The 27,410-nt window shown below is 47.0% G+C and overlaps 2 protein-coding genes across 7 annotated transcripts in view; one reads left to right on the plus strand and one right to left on the minus strand.

The window, feature by feature from the left end:
• The window catches only part of LOC137340810 (glucagon-like peptide 1 receptor), a 27,766-nt gene extending 18,766 nt beyond the window's left edge, over positions 1-9,000 (plus strand). For 3 of the 5 annotated variants that reach the window (XM_068003608.1, XM_068003609.1, XM_068003610.1), the window contains 8 exons: positions 347-503; positions 1,427-1,586; positions 3,204-3,264; positions 4,633-4,702; positions 5,120-5,208; positions 6,059-6,197; positions 7,031-7,072; positions 7,783-8,999. In XM_068003608.1, coding sequence (XP_067859709.1) covers positions 347-503; positions 1,427-1,586; positions 3,204-3,264; positions 4,633-4,702; positions 5,120-5,208; positions 6,059-6,197; positions 7,031-7,072; positions 7,783-8,046 — 982 coding nt within the window. In that variant the 3' untranslated portion in view covers positions 8,047-8,999. Of the gene's footprint in view, positions 1-346; positions 504-1,426; positions 1,587-3,203; positions 3,265-4,632; positions 4,703-5,119; positions 5,209-6,058; positions 6,198-7,030; positions 7,073-7,782 lie in introns of all 5 variants that reach the window. The other 2 variants (XM_068003607.1, XM_068003611.1) reach the window with 1 other exon arrangement.
• Positions 8,856-27,410, minus strand: part of ift140 (intraflagellar transport 140 homolog (Chlamydomonas)) — a 79,320-nt gene continuing 60,765 nt past the window's right edge. For both annotated transcript variants that reach the window (XM_068003605.1, XM_068003606.1), the window contains exons 20-30: positions 27,013-27,203; positions 25,652-25,747; positions 24,095-24,227; positions 20,719-20,862; positions 19,704-19,832; positions 16,458-16,640; positions 15,154-15,360; positions 13,605-13,817; positions 12,634-12,800; positions 12,106-12,247; positions 8,856-10,008 (exon numbers count right to left, since the gene is read on the minus strand). In XM_068003605.1, the coding sequence (XP_067859706.1) occupies positions 9,793-10,008; positions 12,106-12,247; positions 12,634-12,800; positions 13,605-13,817; positions 15,154-15,360; positions 16,458-16,640; positions 19,704-19,832; positions 20,719-20,862; positions 24,095-24,227; positions 25,652-25,747; positions 27,013-27,203 (1,821 nt within the window). In that variant the 3' untranslated portion in view covers positions 8,856-9,792. The remainder of the gene's footprint in view (positions 10,009-12,105; positions 12,248-12,633; positions 12,801-13,604; positions 13,818-15,153; positions 15,361-16,457; positions 16,641-19,703; positions 19,833-20,718; positions 20,863-24,094; positions 24,228-25,651; positions 25,748-27,012; positions 27,204-27,410) is intronic.

The raw sequence follows: 27,410 nt of genomic DNA on the forward strand, positions 1-27,410 counted from the left end.
TCAGTGAGCTGATTTTAGCTGAGGCAATGGGGCAGGAGGAGGGAGAGAATCAGCCAGGCTTTCCCGAACTCTATCCAGTGACTCCTGCTGGACGGTGTAGACAACAGGTGAGGACAGGATCGGACTTGGCTGAGATGCCACTTGTGGTTGAACGACTGCCAACAGTCATTGACTAACCTGACCCCTGAAGAACCACCACTTGGCCCAGGTACTGGAAGGTAATTGGTGCCTATGGAGCTGTGTCCCAGCAAAGGATGGAGATTGTTGATTGAATTAAACTACGAGGAAAGAGTTATGGGAAGGTGAAACGGGCTGCTACTATGAGCTCACCTTTCTTGTTTCTCAGGAAACTCCATTGCACGAGAAACTACATCCATTTGAACCTCTTCAGTTCCTTCATCCTCCGAGCCATCGCGGTGCTGCTCAAAGATGCGTTTACAGACAACATACGTCCAGGAAACAGCAACGTCACTGCGGAGACGCATGTTGCTGGCCCACACACGGTGAGGAGGGGTTTTGGCCGGTGCACAACTCCAACAATAACGTCACCACTTCAATCTCTCGCAGACTCCTCCTGTTGTTTGTTTAACCTGTAGCACCGAGTGGGGAAACAGAGAGCTCTGAGCGGAGATGGTGCAGATCTGGGATTTAAGAGTCTCATTAACTGTAACTGAGAACGGACACCCTCAGTGAGCCTTCTGTCACTGTCCTTAGGTAAAAGGTTACACTCCTGCCAGTGAGGTGCTGATGTTGCATTTGAATACTGGTCTGGTGGAAGGAGGGAAGGACATTCATACAGAACCTTTCATATCCTCAGGATATCCCCAAGTGGTGGGTGTATGTTCATGGCGTGTGCTGTCACGGTTGGGCTTGTGTCGGGTGTATGTTCATGGTGTGTGCTGTCATGGTTGGGCTTGTGTCAGGTGTATGTTCATGGTGTGTGCTGTCACGGTTGGGCTTGTGTCAGGTGTATGTTCATGGTGTGTGCTGTCATGGTTGGGCTTGTGTCAGGTGTATGTTCATGGCGTGTGCTGTCACGGTTGGGCTTGTGTCAGGTGTATGTTCATGGTGTGTGCTGTCATGGTTGGGCTTGTGTCAGGTGTATGTTCATGGTGTGTGCTCACGGTTGGGCTTGTGTCGGGTGTATGTTCATGGTGTGTGCTGTCATGGTTGGGCTTGTGTCAGGTGTATGTTCATGGCATGTGCTGTCACGGTTGGGCTTGTGTCAGGTGTATGTTCATGGCGTGTGCTGTCATGGTTGGGCTTGTGTCGGGTGTATGTTCATGGCATGTGCTGTCATGGTTGGGCTTGTGTCGGGTGTATGTATGATGTATGTTCATGGTGTATGTATGATGTATGTTCATGGTGTATGTATGATGTATGTTCATGGCGTGTGCTGAGCTGTAACTTTGCCTTTTTATTCCAGGCCACAGTGGCATGTCGAGCTGTGCAGGTCTTCCTCCATTACAGTGTGACCTGCACCTACCACTGGATGCTGGTCGAGGGGCTCTTCCTCTACATTCTGCTCATGGTGTCTGTCTTCTCAGAGCAGAAGAGTTTCCGGGCCTACCTGCTGATTGGCTGGGGTAAGATGCCTGTGAGTCACAGGTTTTAAACTCACTTGTGTGCAGTGTAACAGACTTAACACCAGAGAGAGTGGAATGAGTGACACTCAGCCCATCAAGACTGCTCCTTCTAATGGGATGTGCACCACAGGGTGAAGCCTGTGAGGGTCCTTGTTTGTCAACTCCGACAGAGAATGCAGGCTCTGGCTTAGAGGAGCACAGCTTAGATTGAATACTTTAAATAGTGTCCTGGCCAATATTTATCCCTCAGCCAACATCACTAAAACAGATTATCTGGTCATTATCTCATTGTTGTTTGTGGGATCTTGCTGTGCGCAAATTGGCCACTGTGTTTCCAACATTACAACAGTGACCACACTTCAAAAATACTTCACTGGCTGTAAAGCGCTTTGGGATGTCCTGAAAGGAGCGATATAAAAGCAAGTCTTTCCTTTACATTACACAGCGGACATGGGCAATGGACTGTCCAGGGAGGGAGTGTGGAAAATCTTACAGGAGAATTGGAGAGAGATTTGAGGAGAGGTGATTGAGTCAGGTCTGTTTTTGGCATGGGCCGGATGGACAGAGTCTGTACCCATCCTGGAGTTTCCTAGGTTCCATCAGGGACAAAAGACAGATTTGTGGCGAGTAGAGCCAGGCCAGGTCAGTATATCAGTTGGAGGAGCTGGTTCACTTGGCTCCCTCACCGATTACTGCCTGAAACTGTGTTAACAGCCCTGTCCTGCTCTAGGTCATCTGTCTGGTTAGTGAATCCCTTCTGGTGCATGTCTGGGAGACTCCAGGAGCCCTTTTATCCCCCCCACCCCTCTGATCTGCTCCCCCTTTCCCTCTCCCAGACTGCCCACTCCTTCCTGGGGTGCAGCCCCACAGGTACCAGCCACCCTCCTGTACCTCTCCCTATTGACCTTTCTTTATGTGCGAGACTTGACAGTGAGCTGTTCGACCACAGGAGGCACCACAGCACATCATTCTGTGCCCGCCCGAGATCCAAGAACACTTGTAAAATCAGCAGGATCACTGAACACTTTCAGAACCCTGCAGCCCAGGGGCAGGGGCCAATAGCAGCAGTGCTGTTACCACAGGAGCATGTGCAGAGGGGCCCTGTCAGTCCTTTTAAACGAATCTTATAGTCAGAGAAACATGAATGGATGAATGATTAACTAATAACTTGCAGGATCCTCCACTCTGTTCTCCTATCTGTGATTTCCAGATGTGCTCCTGGTATTTGTGTTTCCAGGTGTTCCCTTGATGTTTGTGTTACTGTGGACTGACTGTAATTTCCAGGTGTTTCCCTGATGTTTCTGTTTCCAAGTGTTCCACTGATGTTTGTGTTACCTTGCACTGACTGTCTGTGATTTCCAGGTGTTCCCCTGATGTTTGTGTTACCTTGCACTGACTGTCTGTGATTTCCAGGTGTTCCCCTGATGTTTGTATTACCGTGGACTGACTGTCTGTGATTTCCAGGTGTTCCCCTGATGTTTGTATTACCGTGGACTGACTGTCTGTGATTTCCAGGTGTTCCCCTGATGTTTGTATTACCGTGGACTGACTGTCTGTGATTTCCAGGTGTTCCCCTGATGTTTGTGTTACCTTGCACTGACTGTCTGTGATTTCCAGGTGTTCCCCTGATGTTTGTATTACCGTGGACTGGTGTCAAGTACCTGCGGGAGAATTCTGGGTAAGACTGCTCACTGCTTGCCAGTTGCATTCTGATTGGGTCCTGCTTTGAGGGTCAACCGAGCATTTGACCGAGTGTGGCACCAAGGAGCCCTAGTAAAATTGGTCAATGGGAATCAGGGGGAAAACTCTCCAGTGGCTGGAGTCATACCTAGCACAAAGGAAGATGGTAGTGGTTGTTGGAGGCCAATCATCTCAGTCCCTGGACATTGCTGCAGGAATTCCTCAGGGCAGTGTCCTAGGCCCAACCATCTTCAGCTGCTTCATCAATGACCTTCCCTCCATCATAAAGTCAGAAGTGGGGATGTTCGCTGATGATTGCACAGTGTTCAGTTCCACGCGCAACCCCTCAGATAATGAAGCAGTCCGAGCCCGCATGCAGCAAGACCTGGACAATATCCAGGCTTGGGCAGATAAGTGGCAAATAACATTTGTGCCAGACAATGACCACCTCCAACAAGAGATAGTCTAACTACCACCCCTTGACATTCAACGGCATTACCATTGTCGAATCCCCCACCATAAACATCCTGGGGGTCACCATTGACCAGAAACTTAACTGGACCAGCCATATAAATACTGTGGCTACAAGAGCAAGTCAGAGGCTGGGTATTCTGCAGCGAGTGACTCACCTCCTGAATCCCCAAAGCCTTTCCACCATTGGCACAAGTCAGGAGTGTGATGGAATACTCTCCACTTGCCTGGATGAGTGCAGCTCCAACAACACTCAAGAAGCTCGACAACATCCAGGGCAAAGCAGCCCACTTGATTGGCACCCCATCCACCACCCTAATGATTCACTCCCTTCACCACCGGCACACCATGGCTGCAGTGTGTACCATCCACAGGATGCACTACAGCACCTCCCAAACCCACGACCTCTACCACCTAGAAGGACAAGGGCAGCGGGCACATGGGAACGATACCACCTGCACATTCTCCTGCAAGTCACACACCAGCCCGACTTGGAAATATATAAGACCATAAGAGATAGGAGACGAACCCCAATCCTGTTCTCATCTGGTGTCTGTGCTCACACTTTCTGCAGCAGGGCAGCCTGTCTGATGCCCCCGCTCCCACGGCCTGTGGCTCTTACCAGCTCAATTGGCACAGAACAGCTTGGCCCAGCACCACATTGAGGGGTCGACAGGGCCCTCAGATCAGCTAACTCACTATTAATGAACCCGAGCTATGTTTTTAACGAGGCCCTCCGGGGTCTGGCCTGCTGTGATGCCTGACAGTCATTTCTTTAGGCCCAAGTGTTGTCAGGGAGAGATGAGAAGGTCATGTCTGCACTCGCTTTAGCCTCTATGGGTACATGAAGTGGAAATTATTTCAGATTTAATTTCCAATTTTGATTCTCTAACAGATGCTGGAGACAGAACACCAACATGTCATTCTGGTGGATCGTCCGATCGCCGCTGTTACTTGTTATCGCTGTGAGTGAGGCTCCACTTCCTGTAAAAGTTAGCCAGGCCAGCATCCCCTGTCCATACTGAGGAGGGCAGACTGCGCGCAGTCACCGCGCGTTACGCAGACTGCGCGCAGTCACCGCGCGTTACGCACAGATTACGGTGGCTATGTGCTGGGTGTTTCTTTTAGAATAGGTTTTGATGCCACTACTCTCAACGATCAGTTGAATTCTCATCCCCAGTGAATGTCGGCAGGCTATTGACGATATCACGGCTGAGACCAATCCTGTGCTCACCCACATCCAAACATTGTGTACTGAATTCAGATGAAAACATGAGTGCAGTGCCTCATTAACATAGCAACATTGGATCAACAGCCTATTGTGCTGAGGGGAGGTGTGACAGGGGCTTCACTAACTGGATCATCTGTCTCATTGGTTTCAGATCAATTTTGCAATATTCATTAGGATAATGATTCTTCTCATCTCCAAGATGAGATCCCATCAGGTGCACGACGCAGATTTCAGAAATCGGTAAGATTGCTCTTGATTGAAATCCACCAGTGGGCGTACCAATGGGGGAGGGCAACAACTGCCCTGACTGCTGTGTGTCGAGACATCCTCAGGCAGTTAGGGAAAGGTTTCCTTCTGCTCCTTTTAGCGCCCTGGTGAACGTCTTGTGGCGACGCTCCTGTGAGTTGGAGGAAATGGTTGGTTTTGTGGCTGTTTGTCGTGACAGGCTGGACAAGACTGCAGCGTCATCTCTGGGGTCAGCCCTTGTGTCGTGGGTCTTTAGGGATTACAGTGCTGCCCCGTGATGGAAGTACGAACAGCTGGTGTTACTGTCAGTGTTACTCATGCAAATGTTTAAAATTTCCATATAACCGCTGCAGAGGAAACCTTTCTAAGCGTACTTACAGACAGAAACCAGAGTCAATCTCCTCCTGACCCCCACCTCCTAAATCCACCGAGTGGCTGCTCGCTGGTAAAGTGTGTAACTTTGGCACCTATATCCTTAATGGTGAATTGTACCATCTTGTGCTCAGCTCGGTGAGTCAGTGCCAGGGAATGGAATGTTTTTCTGATGTGGGCACCTAGTGTCCGCATCAGTCACTCCCAAGGTCAGCTACTGCAGGCTTAGATGCAGTGTAAAGCTCCCAGAGGGGAAGAGACTTGGAGGGAGAGGGGTCCTACCCCAGCAGGCTGGAGGAGGCAATAAACGTCCAACTTTTGTTCAAACATCAGCGTGGATTATTCTGAACATACATAAAATGGGCAGTACTTTGAATGCTGGCCTGCCCCAGGTTTACTTCACCCATTAAATGAGCTGATTCACGTCGTCTCTTACTGTGTCTGTTACAGTTCAGTATGGTTCATGTTTCAGGTTAACAAAATCGACACTAATTCTAATCCCTTTGTTGGGGGTCCATGAGATTCTGTTTGCTTTCGTCACGGATGAGAATGCTAAAGGAATACTGCGCCACATAAAGCTATTTGCCGAGCTCTTCTTTGGCTCCATCCAGGTAACGTGATTAACTACAGGGTCTGATTCTAAACACGCACTGATTCTGCATTCTTACTGACACGTGGAAGAGACTGGAGAAGCTGGGGTTGTTCTCCTTAGAGCAAAGAAGGTTAACAGGAGATTTAATAGAGGTGTTCAAAATTATGAGGGGTTTTGATAGAGTAAATAAGGAGAAACTGTTTCCACTGGCGGGAGAGTCGGTAACCAGAGGACACAGATTTAACATAATTGGCAAAAGAACCACAGGCGAGATGATGAGAATTTTTTTTATATGCAGCGAGTTGTTCTGATCTGGAACGCGCTGCCTGAAAGGGCGGTGGAAGCAGATTCAATAATAACTTTTAAAAGGGAATTGGATAAATACTTGAAGGGGGAAAAACATTGCAGGGCTGCGGGACTAATTGGATAGCTCTTTCAAAGAGCCAGTACAGGCACGATGGGCCGAATGCCCATTCTCTGCTGGATCATTCTGTGGCTCAGAAATTTGGGCACGTCCATTTTTGGGGGCACAGGGTACAGTCCCTGCACCTGAATGGTGAGACCCAAAGCTCCCCACACATTGGTCCTGGAGTCTCATTATAATGGAACCGGCACAGCACCAGAACCCAGCAGCTAAGCGTAGTTCAAGATCGGGATTGGGGATCGAGGAATTGTGGTGCCGGGGGACTGGGATTGGGGGTGGGCTGGGTCCACCATTGTCCAAATACCTTATCACAACATGAGAGTTATTGTGTTGGTGATAATCCACGAGGTGGTGGTAGGTGGATAGTCCATTGTGGGAATGTTTGTTCCTGGAATCTTCTCATCATTCTCTTTACCTTTCTTTTTCAGGGCTTATTGGTGGCTGTCCTGTATTGTTTTATTAATGGAGAGGTAAGGTGACAAAATACTTGCTGCTTAACTACTTCCCTTGTCTGAAGTCCCTCTCCCCAGCGCTTGTTCACTCTCTTTAGGTGCCTCTGCTCTACCTCCTGGTTGAGGGGTCCTGCTGTCACTGCCTCTCCTTCAATGCTGCCATAGGCTTAACTCTAATTACGTGCGACCCAGGGCTGTGATAGTCACTACCTCTACGGGGGGGGGGAAACATTGCTGGCCTCTGCTTGGTTGCAGATGTTGACAGGACTGCAAGTGCAGAGCACAAGGGGATGGGCTGAGTGCCCCTCTCTCTGCATGCTACCTCAGCCCAGGGCAAGAGACTGGGTAGTGTAGGACAGGCACTCGCCTCTGAGAAAAGGTAAGCTCCCTCCCCCAACATTCTCAGGCACCTCCGAGTGACAGGCTCAAGAACATCCGCTCCTGACTCCCTGAGGTGTTCTGCCAACCACGGGGGTTTAGAGAGGGGGGAAAAAAGACAGGGCGAGACGTCGATTAACACAGGCACTGAGACACAAACTGACAAAGACAGAGAGAGACACTGGCACATGGTAAGTGTGGATTCCAGTGTGTATATTTGTATCCGTGCCCAGATTTCTCGCTATCTGTGAGTTTCTGCCAGTTGTGTATGGGCCGGCTGATTTAATGCTGCCTTTGTTCCCAGGCACAGTCTGTGTTTAAAGATTCTCATGTTCTCCTTATGCACACAGGTCCAGAATGAACTGAGAAAGAAGCTGCAGCAGTGGAAGATGAAGAAGAATCTCCGAAAGTCCCATCGTCGACACTGCAGGGGCCGGAGGGAGAGGGTGGACAGCACTGGACAGTATGTTGAGATGGGGACCAGAGATGACCTTGAGTCTCCCAATACTGACGAAGGTCTCAACACACTCAGCTCCAACCAGGGGCTGAATTCCGAGATCACCGAGCTCCCACAACAGGCCTCAGTGTTCCTGCTCGATGCAACTTCTGGTTAGAGTGGAACTGGTGATGGGGCACTGGGACGGCATGGTATCTACGGCAACGACATCTTAAAGACAAACAGACGGTGCTAAACCAGACCTCTTTTCATGAGACAAAGAGACAGAGAGTGAGAGCGAATGAGTAAGTGAGAAAGGGAGAGAGATAAAGAGGTAGAGAAATGTGGAAAGGTCAGAATGTAAGGTTATTTCAGTCTTGTCACACTCTGAACCACACCCCATGGCACCGAGGTAGAGCACTGGGCAGCGAGTCCTGTCTTGCTTGTTGGTATGTACCTTTGTGGCATTGCTAATGCACTCAGCCTTTGGGATGGTCTACGGTCAGAAGTACCATTGAAAGACTGAGGCTATTAGTGTGTCATGTATCACAGGGGAATCCCATTCCTCTGCATCCAAGCCTCTCCCAGTTGGCAGCATTGGTAACTGGAGGCAACTGCAGTCACAGAGCAATTAATATGGCAGCCTGTAACTACACCACTGGGTATTCAGAGCTGTGGTCTCTCAGATAGTTGGACAGGGTGCAGAGACCAATGAATGAAAAGACTGTGCAGCACCATGAAGAACAGCAGATGCCATTGGGCCTGGGATACAAACCCACAAAATGGAGATTGTCCAATAAGATGGTGATGAGCTGATACGTACTCGAACGGAGCAAAGCCTCTGTGAAGCTCGAGAGGGTCTTTGCTCCATTCTAGCGCATATCAAGCCCACTCTTTAGTAAAGTGAAACACAAAATACCATCACCATCTACACAAATCGTGGTTCCTGTTAGAATTATTTAACTTAATGAATCAAAAGTGAGAACATTTTCCACAACAAAGGAAAGCCTTTATTGTTTTTAATCCCCGTCACAAAGAACAGGATGTGATAAAAATGGGATTACAAATCTGAAGAATAATTGAATAAATACTAATAAAAATATATATAAAAGTGTCAATAAATGATCTGCTTCAAACTGTTTTAGCACAAATTGTATATGAAGGGTGATAAAACTCAACAGTACAAAGTTGAAGATGGAGATGATAAATTTCTGGTCTATCGAACTGATCCCAGTTCGCTGCAAACATTCTCTGCACCAACTGGCAAATCCCCAGGGGTGAGGAGTTCTCAGTTTCCTCTGGACTCTGGTCACCATTCGTACCCAGCCGTCTACATGTTTGGGGCAGTCTTATCCGTCTCAGTCCTGGAGATTGGCTGTTGTGTAACACTGTCAGTTACTTTTCTTGATCGTTCCCCCCCCCCCCACCCCGTTCTAAAGCAGCTCAGGAACAGTAGCGAGAGAACTGGTGGGGTACAGACCAGTAGCGTCGATGCCTGCAGCCTCAGCTCTGCCCGTTGGCACTTAAACTCTTTCCATGTCGGACAGGAGCTTTGCAGAAGACAAGCTGCTACCAATTAAACCATGTTATATCGTAACGATTGAGTGATACCCTGAGAGTACCTGCAATGGGTTATTTACAGCATTTGCTCCATCACCAGGGTTGGTGCAATGTGTGTTGGACCGATAAAGCAATGGGGGCCCGAGAGGTTCATGTTCACTGGGAGCAGGGTCGGAAGTCAGTGGAGGGGAAGTTGTCCGGCGGTGTACAGTGTCCCAGTCTCATCTTTGGGTTTCATATAAATATGGGCTGGAGGTGTTCCTGAGGCAAAATCCTGAGACCTGGGTTGCTGGAACAGATTTCCTTTAGTAAAAATGGATTTGGGGCTGAATGTCTTTGAGGGTCGACTCATAGAGTTTGGAGATCAGTCCTCGGGACCAGTGTAAGGCTCCTCAGCTACATCTTCTTCCACCTCGTCTCCATCCTCTGCACTGCTGTGTCGGACCCTCTCCGCTGCTATGCTGTCTTTTATTGGAACACCCACCGCCCTGTAAACTGCATCGGTGATTCGCTGGTTGATGTAGTAGGTCACATTGACAGACGGCAGTTTCTTGGCCATCTCTTCCATGTACTTGTGGGCCTGCAACATTATCACACTAGTTAGCGTTAGGGCACAGAACGCAGATACTCAATAGTGCCAGAACGTTCCATGAACAGCAAATGTCGCCCTACTGTTCCACTCACCCTGTCGTCCAACGCCAGAGGCAATTCTTTCAGACTGTGCCACATCCTCCTGGAATTCTCTCTCAGAACCACTTATCTTCCCACTTCCCTCCAAGACTTTAAAAGTTTTCTAAAAACTCTTCCTTTTGATTGTGGTTTGCACTGAATTATTCAGATTTTACTTTAAAAAATGAACGCTACTTTTATATTATTCGTTCATGGGATGTGGGTGTCGCTGGCGAGGCCGGCATTTATTGCCCATCCCTAATTGCCCTTGAGAAGGTGGTGGTGAGCCGCCTTCTTGAACCGCTGCAGTCCGTGTGGTGAAGGTTCTCCCACAGTGCTGTTAGGAAGGGAGTTCCAGGATTTTGACCCAGCGACAATGAAGGAACAGCAGTATAGGGTAGATGCTGAGAGGATGTTACCCCTCATGGGGGAATCTAAAACTAGGGGGCATAGTCTCAGAATAAGGGGTCGCCCGTTTAAGACGGAAATGAGGAGGAATTTCTTCTCCTAGAGGGTCGTGAATCTTTGGAATTCTTTACCCCAAAAAGCTGTGGAGGCTGAGTCATTGAATACATTCAAGGCTGAGTTAGACAAATTTTTGATCAGCGAGGGAGTCAAAGGATATGGGGAAAGGGCGGGAAAGTGGAGTTGAGGTAAAAATCAGATCAGCCATGATCTCATTGAATGGCGGAGCAGGCTTGAGGGGCCGAATGGCCTACTCCTGCTCCTATCTCTTATGGTCTTATATATTTCCAAGTCGGGATGGTGTGTGATTTGGAGGGGAACGTGCAGGTGGAGTTGTTCCCATGTGCCCGCTGCCCTTGTCCTTCTAGGTGGTAGAGGTCACGGGTTTGGTGCTGTCGAAGAAGCCTTGGCGAGTTGCTGCAGTGCATCCTGTAGACGGTACACACTGCAGCCACGGTGCGCCGGTGGTGAAGGGAGTGAATGTTTAGGGTGGTGGATGGGGCGCCAATCAAGCGGGCTGCTTTGTCCTGGATGGTGTCGAGCTTCTTGAGTGTTGTTGGAGCTGCACTCATCCAGGCAAGTGGAGAGTATTCCATCACACTCCTGACTTGTGCCTTGTAGATGGTGGAAAGGCTTTGGGAAGTCAGGAGGTGAGTCACTCGCCGCAGAATCCCCAGCCTCTGACCTGCTCTTGTAGCCACAGTATTTATGTGGCTGGTCCAGTTAAGTTTCTGATCAATGGTGACCCCCAGGATGTTGATGGTGGGGGATTCGGCGATGGTAATGCCGTTGAATGTCAAGGGGAGGTGGTTAGACTCTCTTGCTGGAGATGGTCATTGCCTGGCACTTGTCTGGCGCAAATGTTACTTGCCACTTATCAGCCCAAGCCTGGATGTTGTCCAGGTCTTGCTGCATGTGGGCACGGACTGCTTCATTATCTGAGGGGTTGCGAATGGAACTGAACACTGTGCAATCATCAGCGAACATATCCATTTCTGACTTTATGGTGGAGGGAAGGTCATTGATGAAGCAGCTGAAAATGGTTGGGCCTAGGACACTGCCCTGAGGAACTCCTGCAGCAATGTCCTGGGGCTGAGATGATTGGCCTCCAACAACCACTACCATCTTCCTTTGTGCTAGGTATGACTCCAGCCACTGGAGAGTTTTCCCCGATTCCCACTGACTTCAATTTTACTCGGGCTCCTTGGTGCCACACTCGGCCAAATGCTGCCTTGATGTCAAGGGCAGTCACCCTCACTCACCTTCTCACTACTGGATAAACTCAGGGACAAATACAATCAAATTTGACCTAACAGATTTATTAAGCTGCCTCAGCCTATTCTTTGATTCTCTCACTAAATCCCTCAGAGTTCTTTGAAACTACTCACCCACACTTTCAATCGCCTCTCTACACTCCCATTGGCTCTACATGTTCCTTTTTTCCCTTTCTGTGAATCGCGATGTTTTACTGTGTTAAAGGTGTTCTATAAATGCCAATTGTGGCATTTCTGCACTCTACCCTCAGACCTGCTGACGTACTCACCACCTCAAAGTTCTCCTGTTGTGCATGGTGTTCCACCAGGAGGGCATAGACATCACCGGTTCGAACAGCCTGGTCCAGCTCGGGCTCCGCCAGCAGATTCTCGCATTGTTTTAATGCCTCCTTTGGATCTTCTTCATACAGCCTAGGGGAGTCACAGGGTTAACCCTTCATACAGCCTAGGGGAGTCACAGGGTTAACCCTTCATACAGCCTAGCGGAGTCACAGGGTTAACTCTTCATACAGCCTAGGGGAGTCACAGGGTTAACCCTTTAATACAATTTATGGGAGGGTCAAAGGGTTAACCCCTTCATATATTAGGGCACCTCACTCAATGTTCACACCTGTACAATTATAAGGAAACTAGATTTATTGGGAACACTACTCTAGGACTTGAAGATCCATTTTTAATTATGTGCACCTGTGTTAACATATTTTCTCCAAGCAATATTAGAGGGAGACAGTTTGTTGTAATGCGAGATTTGTAATGACTAAGTTTATCATGAAATGTGACTACATACATGCCCTCACCTTCTGATCTGTACAAATCTCTTCACTGTTGTCAGCTTGTTCTGCAGTTGTCCCAGCCGTTCCTCCTGTTCACCTTGACTCCTCATCTTAGCTTTGGACAGGCACTTGTAGGCTTCGGTCAGTGCTCCTAATGCTTTCTCATAGTTCTGGTATTCATCAATCTCAACCTGACACGTACAAATGGAAACAAACCGATATACAGGAGATAACTGGCATGAGAAAAGAAAAACTTTTTGCTTTATTGATTATTCTACATTCACGAGACAGTCCCCATGGTTTTACTCCGTCCCGTTACAACTGGTCACATTTGACCAGTTCATCAAGGAGGAACAGTAATGGAAAACAATCATTCAGCCAATCGAATTTCATCCCTCTGGTACACTAACTGTCCCATCGAAGCCCATCTAGTCCACAGTACAGTCTTAATGTAACCAGCAGCCGTTTAAGATCTGCTGGTACCAAATAATACCCCCTTTAGTTGTGCTGGGAGTACATTAACATGGGAGGACAGCTCACAGCAATACCAGAGGTGCACAACGCCCAAAGAGCAGGGCTCCTGCAGCCTCAGCACTCGGGCTGAACTACCAGCCTTAAGGGGCCAAAGGATTGTCCATTCACAGCAACAACTCTCCTTGAACAGTGCAAAACATTTGCCCAAAAATATAAATAAAAAATAAACTCTAAAGAAAAAAGTACCTCAATCTCTGGGGAATAGATTGATACAGAAATGTTTGTGCTCAGTACAGAATCTCCAGTCTGATCATTTCCAAAATGAAAAGATACATTCAGGATTCATGTAATTGCAGGAACTGTGGATCAGGTGGCAGGGACGCTGGGGTATTGGTGGTGTCAGGGGTGGGGGCGGTGCTCGGACCGACCTTTGACTCCAGCCCCAGCTAATACAGTCTCAGCGCACTTGCTGATGTTTCTGCCATTTATAAGTTGCCTCTAACAATATCTAAGACACGGACCTGTGCACAGGCATCGTAAAAGCCCGCGAGGAGGTCCAGGGCCCGTCCCTTAGTGTAGAAGCTGATGATATTCTTCATGATTTCTGGATCTTTCCTCCAGTCCAAGGACTGGAGGTAGTTCGCTGCCATTATGTAAATCTCCTTTTGCCGAGAGACTCCCGTAAAGAAAACGATCTTTTCTGTGTCTCCTGATTTCAGAAGTGCTCGCATTGCCTGGGAAACAACAGACAATATTTTACTCCATCAGTGTGTCCGCAGCTCCTGCTCCCAGTGTGACCGGTGCTTTCAATCATGGAGAGATTTGTGGGATAAAAGTGGGTCTTGCAGCAACTTTATTTTCTGTACTTTTCCTTTCATTTTTGATTTGCCCGTCTCCATCAGAGTATAAACTTGATCCTAAGCTGGGAATTGGACCGTTGATATTATTGAAACCAATGTGGAAGTGTTAATGTAGAGAAAACACTGCAAGTACTGGCGTTACACAGGTCAGCCAACATGTGAAGAGCAAACAGCTAAACGTTCCCGGTATGAACATGTCAACAGAACTGAAGACTAAAAGACAAGCCGCCATTTTAGTAATGTTAGACAGAGAGAAAAGGGAGAGGGGGAAGAGAACAGGCATGTTGATCACAGAGAAGGAGTAAATGAGTTTAATGGTCTGCAAACAGCTTATTGGAAAAGTGTTATAAAAGATCAGTGAGGTGATGGAGGGACATAAAAGGACAGGAAAATAGTTTGAGACCCACACAAAGAAAATGGAGAGAGAGAGAAAAACAAACTGCAAATACAGCAGGTGTGAAATTACAACAGGCAAAATTAGTGAAACGCAGTGGTTCCAAATGACGAACCTGGGCTCGTGCACTGTGGGTCTGATTCTGGGCAGGTTAACTGGCAGATTCATCTTCAGTGCTCAGGAGCTGGTCTGAAGAGTAAACCTGGCACTCCCAGAATATTAGAATGTTATTGCACTGTACACATAACTAATAAGCAAGTGACTAACTGAGAGGCAGATGCACAGTCAATGGAGGGTTACGATGTGTACAGGGAAATGCTGCACCGACTGCTGAGTTCAGCTTGGCTCAGTTGGTAGCACTCTCACCGCTGAGTCAGAAGGTCATGGGTTCAAGTCCCACGAGAGCACATAATCCAGGCTGATACTCCAGTGCAGGGCCGAGGAAGTGCTGCAGTGTCGGAGGTGCTTGGGATAAGAAGTTAAACCCAAGACCATGTCTCCCTATCCGGTAGATGTTAAGGATCCCATGGCAATTACAGGAAGAGCTTCCTTCTCTGATCTTTACAGCATCTAACAGATAGAACATTGTATCTGTGGAGGAGTTGGGTCACCTGTGTGTACATCTGAGAATTCTCAATAAATCTCAAAGAAACCAAGTACGTCTCTGAGCCGAGGGCATCGGCAGCACAGGCACAGCCATATATGAAGCCCAACGTGCTTTGACAGTAAAATACTTTATTCTGATAGCTCCTGAACAATACAAGTTATAATTCAGAGATGAGCACGGTTCAGTAATGACAGAGTGCAGCCCCTCACCTTCGTCTTGTTCCCAGCCTGCGTGTATTTCTTGGTTGCGAGGTGGTAATTTCCCTGTCGCATGCAGCAATCAGCAATACGCTCGAGCAGCTCACGGCGGAAATCCACGGAAAGTTCCTTGGAATCCTTGGACACAGTCATTTTCTCCGCCATGTCCTCAGTGATCGTCAGGTTCTGTTCCAGGCAAAGATGCAGGGCCTGGTGGTACTGGAACAGGAGTCAAAAGAACAGTCAGAGCATCTCTAGGCCAAGGAACTCCCCGTCAAACCCCAGCACATCACATCCACCATAGGGAGGGCTGTGGGCATCTATATAGGGGCATGCAGTTCACAGACTGAGAAAGGGAATAATATCCATCCCCTCTCCACTCGCCCCCACCCCTCCCGCCCCTCCACCCCCACCCCCACTCCCCCCCACCCTATGCCCCCACCCCTCCACCCCCACCCCTCTCGCCCCTCCACCCCCCACCCCTCCCACCCCCCCCACCCTACCCCCTCCCACCCCCCCCCACCCTACCCCCTCCCACCCCCCCCCACCCTACCCCCTCCCACCCCCCCCACCCTACCCACTCCCACCCCCCCCCCCACCCTACCCACTCCCACCCCCCCCCCACCCTACCCCCTCCCACCCCCCCCCCCACCCTACCCCCCACCCCACCCCCCACCCCAACCCCCACCCTACCCACTCCCACCCCCACCCCCCCCCACCCTACCCCCTCCCACCCCCCCCCCACCCTACCCCCCACCCCACCCCCCACCCTACCCCCTCCCACCCCACCCCCCACCCTACCCACTCCCACCCCACCCACTCCCACCCCCCCCCCACCCTACCCCCTCCCACCCCCCCCCCCACCCCACCCCCTCCCACCCCCCCCCCACCCCACCCCCTCCCCCCCCCCCACCCTACCCCCTCCCACCCCCCCCACCCCACCCCCTCCCCCTCCCCCCCCCCCACCACCAGTCACCCATCTGGTGCCAGACCAGCCACTTGCAGGGCTCAAGAAATAACTAATGAAAAATAAATACATTCAGGAAAAGCTGCTGCTCACAAACAAAGCTTTGGGTTTAATTTGGATCCTAAAACTGATGTTTGAACCATTTATTACAAGAGCCCTGAAAATATTAAAAGAATTTCCGATATTGCGGAATCGGTGAGCGAGACTCCCAGTGAGGAATGTAAAGTTGGAGAATGATGCCTTACACACAGGCCGGTGATAGATTGAACAGAATTGAACTGAATCCCTGCTGAATGGATGGAGCTCTAGGTGGCTCTCCGGGACTTCACTAGAGTGAATCTGCTCTTACCTTCTTTGCCGTAACCAACAATTCCACTGCCTTTTCGAATTGCTTGTGCTCAATGAAGAAATCAGAACAGCGGGACAGCAGAGCAGGGTCTGAGTTCTCGTCCAGCTCCTCAGCTATGAGCTGCAAAGCGCTAAACTGCTGGGTTGCAAATGCCAACTCCACGGCTTTGGAAAAGTGACCACCCTGCAAGAAAAAGGCCAACCATCAGAATCTGGTCCAGCGGCAACATCCCAGTGAGACATTAAATTAATCACCAGTAAGACAACGTACTGTTAATCTGCTCTCTTTGGTGTGTTCTATAAATGTGTCTAACAAGAATGTAACACAATTAAAAAGGGATCAGAAGTTAGAATCATAGAATGGTTACAGCACAGAAGGAGGCCATTCAGCCTGTCAAGTTCATGCCAGCTCGCTGCAAGAGCAATCCAGCTAGTTCCACTCCCTCGCCCTATCCCCATAGCCCTGCAAATTTTTTTCCTACAAGTACTTACCCAATTGAATGTGCCTCCTCCACCCCCTCGGGCAGTGCATTCCAGATCACAACCACTCGCTGCGTAAAAAAGTTTTATCTCATGTTGCCTTTGGTTCTTTTGCCAATCATGTTATCAGGATGTTTGGAAGATTATGGCCAGTACCTCCACAATTCCCACCCTTACTTCCCTCAGCAACCTAGGATGCATCCCATCCGGACCGGGTGACTTATCGACTTTAAGTACAGCTAGCCTTTCTAGTACCTCTTCTTTATCAATTTTTAGCCCATCCAGTACCTCGACTACCTCTTCACTTACTGTGATTTTGGTGGTATCTTCTTCCTTGATAAAGACAGATGCAAAGTATTCATTTAGTACCTCAGCCATCCCCTCTGCCTCCATGAGTAGATCTCCTTTTTGGTCCCTGATCGGCCCCACCCCTCCTCTTACTACCCGTTTACCATTTATTTGCCTGTAGAAGACTTTTGGATTCCCTTTTATGTTGGCCGTCAGTCTATTCTCATACTCTCTCTTTGCCCCTCTTATTTCCTTTTTCACTTCCCCTCTGAACTTTCTATATTCAGCCCGGTTCTCACTTTATCAACCTGACATCTGTCATCTGCCTCTTTTTTCTGCTTCATCTTACTCTCTATCTCTTTTGTCATCCAGGGAGCTCTGGCTTTAGTTGCCCTCCCTTTCTCCCTTGTGGGAATGTACCTAGACTGTGCCCGAACCATCTCCTCTTTAAAGGCCACCCATTGTTCAATTACAGTTTTGCCTGCTAATCTTTGATTTCAATTTACCTGGGCCAGGTCTATTCTCATCCCATTGAAATTGGCCCTCCTCCAATTGAGTATTTTTACTTTAGAGTTTAATTTAGTTTTTGCCTAAATTACAACAGTGGCAACACTTCAAAAGTAATTCATTGGCTATGATGCACTTTGAGGCGTTCTGAGTCACTATATAAATGCAAGTTCTTTCTTTCTAAAAGATAGTGTTTACATAATAGGAGTAATTGGGTTAAGGGCCTTCGATAAGGTAGACTCATGGCTAAGGTCAGAGCATGTGCAGTCAGCGGACAAGTAGCAGAATGGATAGCAAGTTGGCTACAAAACAGAGAACAGAGTAGGGGTTAAGGGTAGTTACTCAGACTGGCAAAAGGTGGGAAGTGGTGTTCCACAGGGATCGGTGCTGGGGCCACCGCTGTTCACAATTTGCATTAACGATTTGGATTCGGGAATCGGAAGTACAATTTCAAAATTTGCGAACACCACCAAATTGGGGAGTGTAGTTAATGCAAAGGAAGAATGCGTCAAAATGCAAGCAGACATTAATAAACTTGCAGAATGGGTGTGTAATTGGCAAATTAATTTCAATATAGCTAAGTGTGAGGTGATGCATTTTGGTAGGAACAATAAGGAGGCCACATACTGCTTGGATAATAAAAGTCCAAATGGGATAGATGAGCAAAGGGATCTGTGAGTACAGATACACAAATCACTAAAAGTAGCAATGCAGGTTAATAAGGCCATTAAAAAGGCAAATCAAACACGGGTTCATTTCTAGAGGGATAGAATTGAAAAGCAAAGAAGTTATGTTGAACTTGTATAGAAGCTAGGTTAGACCACACTTGGAATACTAAGCACAGTTCTGGTCTCCATATTATAAAAAGGGATATAAAGGCATTGGAGAAGGTGCAAAAATGATTCACAAGGATGGAATCTGATCTGAGAGGATATCCTTATCAGGAAAGGTTGAGCAGGCTGGGACTCTTTTCTCTAGAAAAAAGGCTGAGGGGTGACCCGATAGAGGTCTTAAAGATAATGATAGGGTTTGATAGGGTAGACGTGGAGAAAATGTTTCCATTTCATGGGGATAGGGTGGGGGAGTGGGACTAGCTGGATTGCTCTTGCATAGAGTCTGCGTGGACTCAATGGGCCGAATGGCCTCCTTCCGTGCTGTAACCTTTCTACGATTCTATCTAGTGGGGGAGTCCAAAACTAGAGGTCATAAATATAAAATAGTCACTAATAAATCCAATAGGGAACAGGAGAAACTTCTTTACCCAGAGAATGTGGAAGTCACTACCACAAGGAGTAGCTGAAACAACTAGTATAGACGCATTTAAGGGGAAGTTAGATAAACACATGAGGGAGAAAGGAATAGAAGGATATGCTGATAGGGTGAGATGACGTAGGGAGGAGGCTCATGTGGAGCATAAATGCCTGCATAGACCAGTTGGGCTGAACGGCCTGTTTCTGCACTGTAGTTTTGATGTAAGGGAGTGTTTTGCTAGTTATTGAGATGGTCCCATTGGGAGGCTTTTACTGGGCATTGCCGGGGGGGGGCATTAAACACAAGAATGTTTAGCAAAGGAAAAGGCCAACAGGTCCTATAAATCCATCCCTTTATCAACCATCAACCCTCCTATCCACCTTCTCAGAATATATCTCAAACTCTTGTCTCTCCAGAAACACATGTAATTGCCTTTTAAACCTATAAAGGTCGGAGAAGATCTACGTAGCTCTTCGTGTTGCTCTGATGAGGCCACTCATAATCACCTCCCTGTACGGTAGGGAAAGGGGAATCACTACCAATTTGAGTCCCTTAAGAGAAGGGGAAGAAGAGCAACCATCAGGATCCCTTCCCACTGGGGCAAAAAGCATCATCAGAGCTTCTAATGCCCTTTCCACTAGAGGGAGAGAATTTGGAATCAAGAAAATATAGCAACTTTATGTTGGATCAGCAGCAGAGTGTGTGTAAGGACTGTGCATACCTTATGATACAGCATCACCGCACGGTCCATTTGGAGCCCCTTCTCCTCATAGTAACGGGCTGCCTCCATCATATCCTCCGGGGAGCTCAGAAGAGACAAGTTCATCAGATGATCATCAAGGCCGTTGTCCTGAATAACGACGGGTCAGTTCACACAGTGTTCAACTGTTAATACACTCTGTTTCTTACAAATGTAGTAAAACAAACAAAGCCATTTTGAACATTCAGAGCACATGGATGTGTATTCCTATTATTTGGTGAAATGTTATGCTCAGTGAGATGAGGACTCGGAATGGAATATTTTCCCATTTTTGGCTCCAATGTCAACATCAAGCTCCCCCGATCTGTGCAGCTTGTGCCCAGCACGGGGTAAAACTTTATGCCTTGACCCCATTCTCAGAAACAGTCCCTATAAATCCATTCTTGTAACTACCATCCCTATGTGACCACCTATTTAGACCGAATTATGGCCAGTTTGGGGCTGTGGATTTGTGCCCATGTTATGCTGGTCCCTTCTCGAGGTTTTCGTCCTATGAACTGGGCTAGATTCAAACCCAAATGTTGGAGGTGACAGGACACTTAACGATTGCACCACTCAGTCCCTTCAAACTTCACTGTGCAACTGCACCCCCGTGTAGCATCGTCTCAGAGAAACTTGGAGAAAACATTTTCAGGCAATTGATTGGTTTGTGGCAGTTGCTGAAAAAGTGTGTGTACAAAATCACAATCTACTCTTTCAAGGGGTGACACCTTTGAGGTGACATATACAAGACTTTTAATTATACAGACTCGCTTCTAACTCCTAGATGAACAAAAGCACATTGATAAGTTGGTGAGGGTTCAAAGAACAAGGCTGCAGAACTTAGGGGTTTAAAACTATGAAGTCGAACACACGGGGCTGAACTTTCTTTCATCGGAGATAATGATGAGGGATATGAGCAGGCTGTTTTAACTCTGATTGCAGGATCAGAACTAAAGAATGTGATTTAACGATCAGTGGCAGGAGCACTGCTTACCTTGCAGAGCCGGATTGCATTGTTATAGGCCTGTGCGCGGGTGTAGAAGTGAATGGCTTGTTTAACATTATCCCGAGCCTCATACTGACGAGCCAGGTGATAGGAGGCTGCATGGTTCCCTGTCTCATTGGCAATTTCAGAGGCCTTTAAAAAACAATCACAATCTATTACCACCTATGCAGTTTCAACAATGTACAGAGCACGCCAAAGACTGCTAAATATATACGACATATAAGACATACTTGCTCTCGAGGCAGTACAAAGAAGGTTCACTCGGTTAATCCCGGGGATGAGGGGGCAGACATATGAGGAGAGGTTGAGTAGATTGGGACTCTACTCATTGGAGTTCAGAAGAATGAGAGGCGATCTTATTGAAACATATAAGATTGTGAAGGGACTTGATCGGGTGGATGCGGTAAGGATGTTCCCAAGGATGGGTGAAACTAGAACGAGGGGGCATAATCTTAGAATAAGGGGCTGCTCTTTCAAAACTGAGATGAGGAGAAACTTCTTCACTCAGGAGGGTAGTAGGTCTGTGGAATTTGCTGCCCCAGGAAGCTGTGGAAGCTGCATCATTAAATAAATTTAAAACAGAAATAGACAGTTTCCTAAAAGTAAAGGGAATTAGGGGTTACGGGGAGCGGGCAGGAAATTGGACATGAATTTAGATTTGAGATTAGGATCAGATCAGCCATGATCTTATTGAATGGCGGAGCAGGCTCGAGGGGCCGATTGGCCTACTCCTGCTCCTATTTCTTATGTTCTTATGTTCTTATACATTATTACCATTAAACATTATTAACACTGTAGGCAAAAAGGTTTGCAAATTTTCTCCCAGTTTAATGTATAAAACCAACAATTCCCATTTCTATATCGCCTTTAACATACTAAAAGTTCCCAAGGCGCTTCACAGGGGCAGTATCAGACAAAATTTGACACCGAACCACAAAAGCTTGGTCAAAGAGGTAGGTTTTAAAGAGCTTCTTAAAAGGAGGAGAGGTGGAGAGAAAGAGAAGTTTAGGGAAGGAATTCCGGAGCTTAGGGCCTAGGCAGCTGAAGGCACGGCCGCCAACGGTGGGGCGATTAAAATCGGGGATGTGCAAGAGGCCAGATTTGGAGGAGCGCAGAGATCTCGGAGGGTTGTAGGGCTGGAGGAGGTTACAGAGATAGGAAGGCGTGAGGCCATAGAGGGATTTGAAAACAAGGATGAGAATTTAAAATCGAGGCGTTCCCGGATTGGGAACCAATGAGGTCAGCGAGCACAGGGGTGATAATAGAACGGGACTTGGTGCGAGTTAGGATACGGGCAGCGGAGTTTTGGACGAGCTCAAGTTTACTGAGGGTGGAAAATGGGAGGCCAGACAGAAGATCATTGGAACAGTCGAGTCTAAAGGTAGCAAAGGCATGGATGAGGGTTTCAGCAGCAGATGAGCTGAGATAGGGGCAGAGACGGGCGATGTTACGGAGGTGGAAGTAGGCAGTCTTGGTGATGGAGAGAATATGGGATCAGATCATCTCTGGTCAGATAGGACGTCAAGTTTCCGAATGGTCTGGTTCAGCCTCAGTGGCCAGGGAGAGAGGATAGAGTTCCTGAAGTTATGTTTATCACAAGTTACCTAAGTCAGTTACTCTCTGCATATGAAGAGTAAAGCAGAGAAGGGCTGACTCTCGGTAGTTTAAAGAGTAATGCAGAGAAAATGTTTGAAGACATTTTACAGAACTCCATCAGGTTTCTCTAAAAAAAAAAGAGACCATCGGGAGCAGACAGAATGAACTTTGAAACAATAGGGTCAAGCTTCACAATTTGATTGGGCCTCCTTGAGGAGGTAACTAAATTGATGGATGAGAGCTATCCATAACTTCCCTGGATTCCCAAAAATTGGGGAAAAACCTCCACATATGTGACTTTTAATAATCAAGGCTCGTGGAAGCGAGTAAATTAGCTGCAGGACTGAAGATTGGCTTGGTAATGGGGAGAGAGTAATTACAAGTGGACAGGCTCATGTGAGTTATAGTGACGAGCAGAACGCCACATTTTGGTGTTTCTTGATGCTTGTACCATTAAAAGCACAGGGTAACATTTTCTGATGATACAAAGTTGAGCGGGCAGGTGACGAGCACAGGGGAGACTGATAACATTCAACGGATCCACACAAAAAGATGGCACCTGAGAATTTATGTGGATAATTGCATGGAAATCCACACAGGCACAGGAAACAGAATAACCATCACACAGTGAATGGGTGTCCATCGGCAAAAGCTAAAAAAGACTCTGATGTGATTAAAGAAAGAACTTGCATATATCTAGCACCTTACCACCTCCTCAGGACATCCCAAAGCATGTTACAAACAATGAATTACTTCTTAAGAGCAGTCATTGCAGTTATGTCAGCAAACATGGCAGCCAATTTGTGCATAGCAAGGTCCCACAAACAGGAAATGAGATCAATGACCAGCTAATCTGTTGTTTGTGGCATTAGTTGAGGAATGTTGGCCAGGACACCAGGAGGACTCCCTGAAGCACTGAAACAGGCAGACAGGACTTGGATTTAACATCTCATCTGAAAGACAGCACCTCTGGCAATGCAGCACTCTCTCAGTGCTGGCCTAGGTTATGTTCTGAAGTACTGGAATGGAGCTTGAACCCATAGCCTTCTGACTCAGAGGCAAGAGTGCAACTATTATCCACCATTCACTGAAACTATCTGGACGATATAAAGCTGTTACATGGGAATCCAATTATAAGCTCATAAAAAAGTTATACAACCCTGTGTATTATAAAGTCCCAATTTGAATGCTATTTTGCACCTGACTCTCAAGAGGATATTGATGCATGAGAGAGTTTAGAAAAGAGTAAAATGCAGAAATGCTGAGTTATGGAGCAATCGCCAAAGGGGTCGGAGAGGAATTTCCCAGATTTTTTCCCCCCAAATTAGCCTGGGTTTTTATCTGGCTTTTCGCCTCTACCAGGAGATCACATGGTTTTGGGTGGGGTGGGGTGGGGTGGGGTGGGGAGGGGTGGGGAGCACCCCACAAGGCATCACAATTGTGTGGGACAGGTTGGATGGACCAGAGGGTCTTTTCCTGTCCATCATTGTTCATACGTTCGTAATTCTGCCATCCCTGAACTTCCGGGGCCATTGAAATGTCAGCTCTAGGATGTGACTGGTCAGGATTGAATAAAACAGACTGTAACATTAGCCTGACAATGTCTGGAGGTCAGAGCAAAGTGTTTTTTTTTGAGATTCACTGAACTCAGGAGATTAAACAAGTAGGTAGAGTCTGTGAGAATGAACGACAATAAAACACACAACATTCCTACTCATCGAAAGAGAACATGTTTCCTTCCTTCAGTGACATGCCTCCCCTTTCTTACCTTTTGAATATTGCCAAGGTAACAATGAACACGGACGAGGGAGAGATAGTCTTGTGCCTTCTCGTAATATTTCAAAGCAGAGTCCATGTCTGCCTGACTTTCCAAGTACTGGGCCCACCATTTCCACAAGCTCCTGTGAACAACAAGGACAAAGTAAGGATTCACCACAGTGGCTCTGCCGACATCTGCTGTATGACCATATTCTGAGCTAATGGCTGGGCATTTTAAGAAATCACCTGCTATAATGGACAATAAGGAGATGGCAGACTTGCCAACTGAGTACTGTGTATACATTTTAACAGTGGAAAAAAAAGGACAAAATACCAGCGGTACAAGAGAACCTAAAAATAAGTCAAGGGGAGGACCTTAGTGGATTTAATGAGCCAAAAAAAATGGTAATGGAGAAAATAATGGGGCTTAAGATAGACAAATCTCTAGGACCTAATGGTTTCCATCCCAGGGTTTTAAAAGACATAGGTGAGGAAATTGCGGATTTAGTCATAATTTTCCAAAACTCTCTAGATTCAGGAATTGCACCTATGGATTAGAAAATTGCAAATGTCACTCCATTATTTAAGAAGGGAGAGGGGGAGAAACAAGTTTTTCCAAAAATTCATTTTCAGGATACGGGGGTCACTGGTAAATCTGGCACTTATTGCCCCTCCCTAGCTACCCTGACTTAATATTTCCAGATTTTTAAAATCTGAATTCAAATCCACCTGCCATGGTGGGATTTGAACTCACGTTCTCTGGGTTATTAGCCCAGGCCTCTAGGTTACCAGTCCAAAAACATCACCACCACACTACCATACCCCGTTTACTTGATAATAGGATTCGATCGGGTAGATACAAAGAAACTATTTTCTCTGGTGGGGAAATCCAGATCAAGAGGGCATACTCTTAAAATTAGAGTTAGGCCGTTCAGGAGTGAAATCAGGAAGCATTTTTTTTCACACAAAAGGTAGTAGAAATCTGCAGTTCTCTCCCTCAAAAGGCTGTGGATGTTGGGGATCAATTGAAATTTAGGTCGAAAGACTTTTGTTGGGTAAGGGTTTTAAGGGATATAGAGCAAAGATGAGTTAATTGAGTTGAGGTATAGGTTAACCACGATCTAATAAAATGGTGTGAGGGGCTGAATACCTACTCCTGTTCCTATATTCTTATGCTAGAAGGAAGCTTTCCTATTCAATCTATCAAAACCCTTTATAATGTAAAAAACCTCTATTAAATCTTCTCTTACCTTTTTTGCCCAGAGGGAACAGTCCCAGTATCTCAAGTCTCTCCCTGTAACTATAATTTCCTATTCCTGACATCACCCTGGAGAATCTACGTTGCACGTTCTCTATAGCTTTAATGTCCTTTCTATGATGGGGCAGCCAAAACACAAACGACACTTTGTGACCTAATCACTAACCTATACATATCGTTCTCTCTTTACGCCTCTATTTATAAAACAGACTAAATAATGTAACAAAAACTGTTGGATGGGTCCAACAATACCACCCATCACTATAGTTACAGTACCCGCTGAGCAACCTCACGCACTCTGGCACTCACTTGTCCTTTGTTTTGTTGACGTATATTTCAAGTGTTTGCAGATCTTCCAGGAGCATCCTCGGTACCTCAAATCGGTGCGTGTCTGACTTTTCATAGCTGTTGGGAAGTAAAGATATGACACTTTATGGAACATGGAATTCACAACCCTACAAAAAGGCAGCACTGATTCAAGTTTGTTAAAGCATTCTGCAACTACATTGAGTCCAAAATTATAGGGTGAAAGTCCCTTTCTGGCAACCATTAGGGGTTCCACAAGTCTCAACTCAGCTGTTGGCCATTTGTTAAAACACAAGATGCTCCCAATTCAGCACAAGTTGGCCTTCAGTTGTAATTTGACTAAGAGGAGCCACAGAACTAATTGATTTGAGAAAAGGAACAATCCTAATGATGAGTCTGGATTAAGATGCACCAACCGTTCAGACCAAGCTGCATCCTTCATGTAAATCATAGATGCCTCAGTTGGGAGTGTTTAAAGACACAGTGCAGAGGGAATTTCACTCTACACATGACCTGGGACTACCTCAGACACAATTGAAATGAGCTTCCCTGATAGCCGAGCTGGTTAAGACAATACATAATGGAGCCATACGGAGCGGGATTCCATGTCAGGGCTCTGCTAAGTTAGTTGTTTTCAGCCAGACTGGTTGTAATTAGGACTCAGAGTAGGGAGGGTGAAATTGGTCAGGGCTCCTTCTCCTTGTTGATACACAGTGGCCCCTGATGGAAGCACCCGGTGGGTAAAGCACAAAGAATGGCTATTTATTTAGCTGGAAGGAGTATGCTGTGTGGAACTGTACCTGAATAATGAGTCAACACCTTCAGGAGAAGAGCAAAGAGGAAGTGGAATTGAAATTTAAGATTAATAATTTGCATTCTTAAACTGGTTCTGAGACTGCTAGGAACTTGTTTTTCTCAATCTGACAGAGTCAGCACCACTGAATGAGTCAGCAAATCAACAACAGCCCCCTGTGCAACTCCACTAGTCACTGGCCCAGACAGAGATGTTCCATTTATCATCACCTTCTTCTACCACTGAGCCTGTTTTCAATCCAGCCGGCTAACTTCCCATTAATACCACAGGTCTTCATCTTCGTCAAAAGCCTCACATGTGGAACTTTGTCAAGTGACTTCTCAATAATTGTTTATTGTGCTAATGTGATGGGTGCCTCGATTGTGTCGAATCTCTCACCAGAATTCGTCAGTGCGATGTCACTTTGGTCAATTGATGAGCCTCCTGTTATACACTGCATGATCTGGCAATGTTCTGGCTATGTGGCACCAGGTGGAATTGCTGTCAGAATATACCTGAGCCCACATGACTTGTACGATCACCCAGTCTATTTCTACAAGTGCGCACTTACTGGCTGAGAGCGAGGTGTTGATCCCCCAGTGCTTCCAAGTGCTTGGCGTAATTGTAGTACGTCGTTCTGAGGTGGACACGGTCAAACCCCTCAGCGTTTTCAATGGCCTTCTGCCACTGTCCCGAAGCCTGGTAAAACTTTGTAAGGAGATCAAACCGCTTACAGTTTCTGTAAAGTGTCTCTGCGTCCTCCTGCAAAGACGCGCACAAGAAAATAACTAATCAGCTGCTTCCTCACCTTGATTTACACCTTTCTTCACCATAAAATGCACTGAATATGTTCCAGCTCCATGGAGGCTGCCATGTCTTGAGTGACACTTACGTACACAGTCCAATGGTGCAGGGGTTGTGGAGGTGACCCATATATTTACTGCATTAAATACAATGCTATTGATATAC

Source organism: Heptranchias perlo, chromosome 22, assembly GCF_035084215.1.
Source record: "Heptranchias perlo isolate sHepPer1 chromosome 22, sHepPer1.hap1, whole genome shotgun sequence".
Taxonomy (NCBI): Eukaryota; Metazoa; Chordata; class Chondrichthyes; order Hexanchiformes; family Hexanchidae; genus Heptranchias; species Heptranchias perlo.